The following is a 10,125-nucleotide window of genomic DNA, read 5'->3' as shown; positions in this document are numbered from 1 at the left end:
CAATGTGCATTTTTCTCTTCTGTAGTCCGCATTAGGACATGATGATTTAATTGTATCTAGTCGATGGTTAAGCCGACCTAAACTTCCCAAATTCTCTACCATAGTAAAATAATCTTTAATTTATTTCCTATGCGCATATTATGCACAAAGCCCAAAGGATATGAAAGGGACAGATTTCCTTGCGTTTGGAACCCGCTAAGTGCTAACGCAGCGTACCCTTGATTTTGCAAGCACATTAAGTATGTGTGGCGTGTGGTGTCCATGAAAATATCAAACTGTACATATTAATCACTATCAATTGATACGATTGTTTATTAAAACCGATAATAATTATCGTGATGCGACCGCCGATGCCCGATACACTCCTTTACGTACACCGAGCGGCCGCGAATGACGTGTATAGTGAAAAAATATCCATAAAATAACCTACCTCCTTGAGAAGTCGGTTAAAAATGAACAGAAACAACCATAGAGTTCCGGAGCAATTCGTGCTGGCCGCTATTCTTTCTGGAGGACTGACCATAGTAAGTTCTAGTTTTAACCTTTCTTTGTTATGTTTTATTGCTATGTTCATAATTCTTTTACCTCTGGTTCAGATCTTTATGCCGGGTGTATAAGTATCATAGTAACTCCGACGTAAATCAACAATATACGGACCGTAAAATGGGAACGGGAAACGGGGAAATCCCGCTCTCATATATTTTTCGACTTTGCGAAGTTATTTTGTATTGTGTTAGCAATTAGCATTGATGACAGTCATTATTCTAGCGTATTCCTAGTGTCCTCTTACCTTTATTACAACCGTCTGATATAGAAGTTCGATAGTGGGAATCGCAGATACAATATATTTTCAATTGTTATAGGGCAGCCGGGTGCCGCTTGGGAATTGATGGGTTAATGTGAAATAACTAAAACCAAAATAAATAATTTTTATATGCGAGGACCATAGTTTATGTTCTTAACTATTTAATAATATCTGTATCGTAGCTGTCGAAAACATTTTTGTATCAACACAAGGATACTCTTGTACAAATTATTTCTAATTTTGATACCATTTAGGCAATAAAATATTAATTCTGCCAAGCGAATGTGCATTACAGAAATACCCATAATTATGCGAATAATGATAATAATAAGTACTTACTACTACTTATGTGACCTACCTACTCGTAATAATTATTATGATGTGACTCATACGATTTTTTTTCAGATAAGTAAGTACCTATTTCACATTACAATAATTGAAACTTTTAATTTTTATGAATTTTCATAACTTCTTTCATTTTCAATAAGTCACAATGCGGGAATTTCCAAGTTTCATTTCTTTGAAGACCTAGACCTGAGAAATCTAAAAGTGACTTGAACGAAGAATTATTTCTGTGAGTCAGTTACGAGTTGCGACTCATGACAACTCATTCATGTTAAGTTTGCAGTGTGATATCAAGTGCGAATGGATGCTACGCTTTTAATAATTGAGGAGTACTTATTTCAATAAGTTTACATGTTATAAGCAATCACCTTAGATATTGTTAATTAATTGTCATTTATGTAATATAATTTCCTAATAATATTGATTAGTGAATAGTGATTAAAGCTAAGTTTAATCAAAGGTACTAATTATATAATATATATTCCGTGGTTTAATGTAGATATTATACTGAAGGTTATATTGTTATACTAGCTGTTGCCCGCGACTTCGTCCGCATCAGTAAAATGTGATATACATTCATATGCATTTAGTAAAAAACGGTTCTTTCAATATTACAAACAGACACTCCAATTTTATTTATATGTATAGATAGATGTATAGATTGCTTATAATAAAACGAATACTTCGCATTGCGATATTGTTTTTAATGCACTCCCGAAAAGAGGTTCCGTGTTGGGCTAGTGTGGCCTGTGCCCTGTGGACATTTTTTTCATAGTCCTATCCATGCTATGTTCCTGTATAACTATTATAATGTGTACTTAGTTAATTCGCTTATTAGTGTGGTGTTTACATCACAATTCACAACTTATCAACTTATCTGTCACGATCGATACTATATCTATCGGTATGCGCGGATGTAAGGCATAATACCTATTAAATTATAATACATAATAATAGATATTTTGAAAAATAATTTGTAATTTTACTATGTACGGACTACTTACTAATTACTATTATAGGTAGGTATAATAATTTACATTTCTGAAAGCTGAAAGATAAACTTTTTGCTAAAAAATTAAGTAATAATTATACTTACTTTAAACTTTAAAAAAATCTACAAAATATGTAGAATCAGCGAGACCTACCGTTTATCGATTTGATCGTCCTTAATATTATATTTTTAGGGTTCCGTAGCCAAATGGCAAAAAACGGAACACTTATAGATTCGTCATGTCTGTCTGTCTGTCTATCCGTCCGTATGTCACAGCCACTTTTCTCCGAAACTATAAGAGCTATACTATTGAAACTTGGTAAGTAGATGTAGTCTGTGAACCGCATTCAGATTTTGATACAAAAATGGAAAAATTATTATAAATTTTAGGAGTCCCATAGGTACAACTAAAACAAAAATTATTTTTTTCATCTAAGGTTTGCGTGTGGGATATCTATGGATAGGTCTTGAAAAATCATGTTGAGTTGTCAATTTTTTTCTAACCTGAATAGTTTGCGAGAGAGACTCTTCCAAAGTGGTAAAATGTGTGTGTGTGTGTCCCCTCTAATTTCTAAAGTAGGGGCAAGGTAAGTCTAAAAAAATATATGATGTACATTATACTATAAAAACTACCAACGAAAATTGGTTTGAACGAAATCTAGCAAGTAGTTTTTTTTATACGTCATAAATGGTAAACCTAAAACCAACAAAAAAATTTTTTTTTCATCTAACCTATGCGTCTAAATCAACTGAAACATAAAAATAAATCAAAAACCTTTTAATTTCATAAAACATAAACCTTATTGTTGCTGCGGAACCCTTCATGGGCGAGTCCAACTCGCACTTGGCCGGTTTTTATTTTATTTCTCAGGGCTTTATCTTTAATAATCTCTCTTCCGTATCTACAATGTTATAATGGGGAATGGGGTAAGTAATATAATTTTAAACATTCTGATGCTTCCCGCTAAACAATTTCTTCTCACTAACTCAAATAATAGCGTGTGCTTTAATTAGTAACACTTAACTAGGTAATAACTAATATTATTATGCTCTAGCGAATAACATAGAGTTAGTAAATTATTTTATTAAGACAATGTAAACCTTGATTTTACCAATTAGTAAGGACAAATTCAAAATTATATTATACTCAAGGCGCGGCGCCCTTCTTTAATTCTACGGCGCACCAGGGCGCCGCGGCGCACACTTTGAGAACCCCTGCTCTAGCTCTATTTAGATTTTAGTGTTTGATTCATATGTCTTATCCATATTATTCTTTCACAGAAATTGACTTTAAGTACTGAATGATTTGTACAGCCACTATATGCCCATTTTTCAGCTAACTTCCCTCGCGTACATAACGTTATGTACGGTAGCTCTGATATTCCGGTTTGACTGCTCAGCTGGTCAGCTGTCCAACACCGACGGCTCTCAATACTTCCTCACCACCATCTACAGAGTCTACATTCAGAGTAAGTCCAAAATATCGTCGAACCGGTCCCCCTAGTGGCGTAACTATAGGGTGGCAGAGCTGGCAAAATGCCACGACCAAAAAGGGCCAAAAATTTTATACATTGTTTTATTTTAATTTGCCACGGGCCCCGGATCTAGAAGTAGTAGCGTGTCAAGCCAAGTTATAGTTACGCTACCGGGTCTCCCGTTCATGTTGGGTACAGCTTTAATATTTGGGAGAAACTCAAAGCTTAGGAGACTATAATACCAATTAAATGGTCACATATCAACCAAGCAGATATAATTCTATAGCCATTTTGACTTTGGAGAGTTACATTTTTGTTTACATTAAAAATAAAATAAAACTGTGTATATATAATATATTAGGTACTTTTGAAATGGGCTATAGGATTTTTAGTAGGTACTTTACTACGCTTATACTCCACTCGGGCTAACTTGTCGCTAGCGGTCATTGACTATCTGTCAAAAACTTGTCATTTTCCATATAAAACCACGATTGACAATATCTGACACTTTATTGTCAATCGCGGTTTACATGGAATATGACAAGTTTTTGACAGGGAGTCAACGACCGCTAGCGACAAGTTAGCCCGAGTGGAGTATAGATAGTATCATATTATGGTACAATTCCGAAAGCGTTATTTTCTAAGCTATGTAGAAGTCATCTGATGAAGATGATTTTATTTTCTTCAAGCTTTTAAAATAGGGCATATTACGCCAACGCTGGAGCAGAGGGCGCTACTAGCACATACAGTTAAGTGATAACCATAAAGTTAATATACTTATCGGAATATTAACTTTATGGTGATAACAAAAAATAATCCGACTAAAATCCACATGTTTCACATCGTACACGTCTTATCAGAATATTGACAGAATATATTTTGTCAAACGCCGAACAACACTGTTTAGTCCGTAGTCAACAAGGTCTGTCCGTCCGTCTGTCTGTCTGTCCGTCTGTCTGCCCTCGGTTTTGCTCAGAGACTATAGGACCTACAAAGCCTTCAAAAGTTATTGAGTAGATCAGGGCTTCCCAAACTGTGCGTCGCGATACTGTCCCAGGGGCGTCACATGTCAACACAACCAAATCGAGTCACACAGTCAATCATAATATCTTTCATAAATATATCTTTCATAAATATCTCTTTTAATTTTTATGCTTATGTTTTGATTTGGTCATTATTTCCTAATAAAAATATAAATAAATAGTGTTTATATGATAATTGATAACCTATGTAGGCTGGTTCTAAAATTAGAAAAAAAGAAAGTAAGTACCTATTTTTTGGGGCTGGGTTAAGGGCACTTGAGGGGCGTCGTAAAGAAATGGCAAAGTCCCAAGGGCGTCACAGTACAAATAAGTTTGGGAAGCCCTGCCTGCCTAGCATACGCCAACGTGATATCTTACTCTACACTCTACATGTTTTCTCGATGTTTGATGGTTTGTCTTTTCATCTCTATTGACCCTAGCATGACAAACATTTTTTCTCGCGTAGATCTATCATCTAAATAACACATTTTTATAGAGTTTTGTCGAGATAATGTCGAGATTTGGACATTATGAGGCGAGTAGTTTTTAATTATCTCGAGAGTGACATATCTCGTTGGCGTATGCTAGGCAGGCTGGAGTAGATAATAGTTGATCAAAAAAAATAATTATGCGACGTACCTATAAAGGAACTTTTCGTTCACATCATCTTAGTTCCGTTCAAAGGAATTTAAACAAATTCCTTTGAACGGAACTGAGATGATGCTAGTAACTGTAAAACACGTTATAAATGTACCATCGAGGAAGTTGATTCCTATGCAATTGATAGACCAATGTTATTTTTTCGACGACCTCTGTGGCTCAGTGGTGAGCATGTTGGTAGCTCAAGCCGTGGGTCGCGGGTTCGAATCCCGCCGACGGAACAAAAAGTTTTCAAAGTTCCTGGGTCATGGATGTGTATTAAATATGTGTATCATATAATAAAAATCTTAAATGTATGTATAGTATAAAAGTATAAAATATATTTCCGTTGTCTGGTACCCGTAACACAAGTCCTTCAGGTACTTACCACGGGGCCAGACTAACGTGGTGTGAAGCGTCCATAGATATTATTATAATATATATTATTATTATTATTATTTGGTCGAATATGTCAATTCAATGTTAATTGTGATCTGTCAGCTGGGTTTGACGTAACGCAACCAAACTATTTAGGTCCCCGATTTGCATAGGAATCAACTTCTCTGATAGTACATTCATTGACCATACAAAAATTTACAAAAACTAGCGGTAAGTAGGTACTAAGTACTACGGAACCCTAAATTGCGTTGGCCGGTTTTATTGTTTTCTCTCTGTGCTGGCGCTGCCTTTAGCCAACCTCTAGCGTGAAAACATTGCAGCATTATCCTTTATGTTGTATTATCCAGGTGCGGATTGTGAGAACGCACTCAGATATGGCGGCATCACGCAGTCACATTCTGTCTTTATACTCATCACGATCATACTCTCCTTCTCCGTGCTCAGTCTGTGCTCTTCCATCGCCATCATTGCAGGTACGTAGTTAGTTAAGAGGAGTCCACACCGCCGTTTTCCCATACAAACGCTGTCCCCTGTTTCCACCCTGGATAGTGCCGGTAGAGTTATGATTTTTTTCCTGAATATCTATGGCCACTATTAGCGTCTCTATGTTTTATTTTTCATAATTTTAATATTAAAAAAGATAAGAACGTCCAAAAACCCAAAAAATGACAAGATTTTCCTCTGTGTTCAAACACCCAGAAAACAAAACTGGGTAAAATATACAAAAAAAAAACATAGGGACACAGCTCAAGCCTTGCTTTAATTCTTAACGAAAAAAGTACTTAAATCGGTTAAGTTTTGGAGAAGGAATCAGCGGACAACGAATCGAAGATTTTATGTTCTTTTATTAGAACTTTTGTCGTGTTGTCTCTATCGCGCTCTGCGGTGGGAGACTTGAGATTGGTGAGACAGCAATACATTTTCAAATACCTATTTTCAATTTCTCACGCCCCTGGTGTATCCTCTTAAGGGACCTTCCATGAATCACTTAAGAGTCCGGGTGCCATCGCAATTCTCATACAAATACCAAGACCATTTCCCATACGAGAATATAAATTACTATATTTGAGTTACTACCCACTTTGTGTTTGACGTGGCTAATGGATGACCTCTGTTACAATTTTCGTTCTTTGCAAATAACTGCTGCCTGCTGGTTTATGTGTAAAATATGTTTTCAGTGGCAAACAGCGAGACAGGCAGTTCGACAATAAATATATACTCGTGTGTACACATAGGAGTGTATGTTGCTATGCTAGTGGTGGACTTGACTTTGGCTATCCACTTTGGAATGGACCACACCCTACTTCAAAGTGAGCTGGTACGTACTTTTAAGCGTATTTTACTTTAAGCTTCAGATTGTTTAACGACATCCAAATTAACTTGGTTTTTCCATAGTCTTTGCCCGCTTAAAATTGTATTTCTTATATTAAACTTTTTTAAAAATCCTTTCTTAGTTTATGCCTACATATTCTAGAAGATCTATTTTTTTTAAAGCCTGCAATTATTTTACAGGCAATGAGCACGCCAGGTCTGGGTATGAACTATGAGAAGGACATGATAAGACTAGGATTACTGCTCCTCATGACGATATCATTAAAGGGGTACATCATACACGCGATCAATATAGTCCTGTTGATCGTGCTGGCTGTGTACGCTGTGAGACACCAGAGGAGGAACGACAATGTGGTAAATACTCTTTTTTTTTGTTCCGTACTTAAAGGGTAGAATCGGGACCCTATTCCTAAGACTTCATTGTTCGTCCGTCTGTCTGTCTCCAGCCTGTATCTCAAGAAACGCTTTAGGTAGACTTCTGTAGTTTTCATAGATTATGTGTTTCTATTGCCGCAATAACAACGAATAACTACAACAACATACAAAAAACACAATTTTTATAATAATGCTACGGAACCCTTCGTGGGCGAGTCCGACTCGCACTTGGCCGATTTTATTATGAATAGTATACCTTACATTGCACGTTTTTTGAATCCCTCTTGACCTTTGTCGTAAACAGAGGTTTGAGTATCGTAATGTTTCATGAAATTCCTCATTCGTAAATTTTGAACGGTTCTTATAAAACAATTTAAAAAATAATATAAGTAAGTAGGTATAATTAGGACGTATAGGCCGCGTCCTAGGGGGGCTGCCTATGGGCGGCAGATTTCGTACATGGGGCGGCGGAAATAAAGTGGCCTACACTCATAAAAAATATAAATCCGGCACTGCTCGGAGGTGAAAATGCCCGTCCATATTTTCATAACGTAATGTTAGTACTATGAATAGCTGCTGTTAGTTTACTTACCTAACGAGACGTTTGTATTTTTCAGCACTCCATTCATAATTTGGGTGTCCTTAATGCTTTTGAGTGAGTATGAGAATTTTTATGATCTTTTGATGTTAAATGTTGTGAATATAATAAAGTCCTTTTTTATATAAAATGTAATTTTTTTTTCAATTATTTCTTAGACGACCAAAGCGAGTGGAAGACCCATGGCAACAAAATAATGAAATGTTCTACGCGCGTGGGTAAGTTTCTCTGCTGCTGCTGCTATTTGCTTATTTATTCTATGCCTAATAATATAATTATCCCTTCTCTGTCACAAATAGGTAATGATAACAACGACAGAGAAAGCACATTTTTATCCGTACGTTTCATTTTAACCTGGAGCACAGCCCACAGGGCATCATCCTCACTACCATATTATATTATAGCATATAGCAAGACTTACGATCATCGAGGTCTTACGATCAGACTGTCATTGTCTTGTATATTATACTGAGAGATAAGGGCATGCCTCAGGCATCACCCAATATTGGAACCTTTCAGTTCGTTATAAGTGGTGTCTAAAGCTTTAAATTATTTTATGGACCTAGGACGTAGTTACTGAATACTGATCAGTTTATTAGATACGCTTATCATCAGTCGATGAGTCGACTCGTTTTAACACGCTTTTATAACTTTGGGCTGTATATGTATGTAACTGAATCTTTGAGCACGATTTTTACATAATATCTAGTCGAATTAATTCGAAACATTGCATATAACGTGCCAATGACAATACAATACTTAATTTGATTTTGATTTTATTTGAATAATATGTTAAATATTAAAAATGTGTTAACAAGTAAATTAAAATAAAGAAAGCGTGTTTTTATAGTTTTTTTGTTAGTTCCATTAATAATATTAACCAAAATATCTATATTCTAGGCCCCACTCAAACAACGCGTATAGCCACGACGAGGACTTCAACAGAAATCCGATAAGGGAATCCCTGCATATGTCCAAGTAAGAATACTTCCTTAACTTGGATGTACTGGACTCTTTGAATCAAAACTAATCATTACATTCAAATCGGTCTACTTAATTTAGTTCCGACTGGAAACCAGGTGTCTGGCGCGGTCCCAGATAGAAAATACTTAGGTACACTTAGATTGGTCCCCGCGCGATCTTAGCGCACGGACTTAGGTACATTAGTAACTTTGGGAGCTTTAGTCCCTATCACCCTTGTAACTGCGCATGTAAGAAAACGATCTAAACGATAAGGAGACCTTCCCTACACATTTATTAAACTTTTTTTCAGTAATCGTCCCCACGACCGCTCCAATTCGTGGCACCGCAGCGAACCCGCGCCAGTCGGTTCCCGGCCCTTCTCTTACCTCGAGGAACCCAAGCGGCCGGTTCCCGTCAAACCACCCACCACGCCCACCAAGGACCCGAATTGGAGACGAGACCCGTGGCCGCCTGCGCCGTACGTCCCCGATCCTGACTACAGTCCCCCGCAGTCTAGAAGACTAAAGTCAGCGCTTAAGACTGGATACTAAGCTGTAAATAAATATCTACTTGTTAATACGGTGTTTTGTTGTTTCTGCCTTGCCCAAAAAACTTAAGAGTCAGTCAGTTTAACCCTTTACTGCATATGAAGCCATTTCTGGCTCTTCAGAATAAACATTTTTTCTGCCTTTATTATAATGAGAATGGATTATACATTTTCACTCCTATATCAACTACTCCGTGGATCGAAACGTATTTTTTTGCTGATGGAAAAATGTCATCTGCGAATGTAATTTCACTTTTTAGCGGCGCAGGCGCATGAAACATACGAAGTAAAATTTTATGCGACTTTGACGATGTATAATATTGAAAAAAAGTACGATATTCGTGTGTTAAAAATCTGATTATAATGTTCAAAGGTTCTTTTTACTTTCCGTAATATTTGTTTTACTATAGATTTGGTTTTTCTGCTTTATTTTCTGAATTTTCCGCGGGAGCCACTTCTGGCTTCGAATGCATTCACAGATCTTACTTGCATGCTTTTATAGTACCAATAAGTTCACAATTACTATCCCTGGTGATGATTTCATTAGTGATTAGTTAGGATCTGACTCGAATGATGATAAATTACCGTTTTCTAACTTTCTTATTTCCATGATTTCAGTATAAGATTTTTTCTA

General features: G+C 36.4%; 1 protein-coding gene across 1 annotated transcript; it reads left to right on the top strand.

Annotated features, from left to right (window-relative positions):
• The first annotated feature begins 349 nt into the window (after positions 1 to 349).
• LOC121738509 lies at positions 350 to 9,521 on the top strand. Its single transcript, XM_042130608.1, has 9 exons — positions 350 to 524; positions 3,478 to 3,610; positions 6,024 to 6,149; positions 6,855 to 6,994; positions 7,189 to 7,362; positions 8,001 to 8,038; positions 8,140 to 8,199; positions 8,882 to 8,959; positions 9,255 to 9,521. Exons 1-9 carry the CDS (start codon positions 453 to 455, stop codon positions 9,493 to 9,495), a joined length of 1,062 nt encoding a protein of 353 aa, XP_041986542.1. The 5' UTR covers positions 350 to 452; the 3' UTR covers positions 9,496 to 9,521.
• The last annotated feature ends 604 nt before the right edge of the window (positions 9,522 to 10,125 follow it).

Source organism: Aricia agestis, chromosome Z (assembly GCF_905147365.1).
Source record: "Aricia agestis chromosome Z, ilAriAges1.1, whole genome shotgun sequence".
In the NCBI taxonomy this organism is placed as follows: domain Eukaryota; kingdom Metazoa; phylum Arthropoda; class Insecta; order Lepidoptera; family Lycaenidae; genus Aricia; species Aricia agestis.
This window is presented reverse-complemented; position numbering and strand designations above follow the sequence as displayed.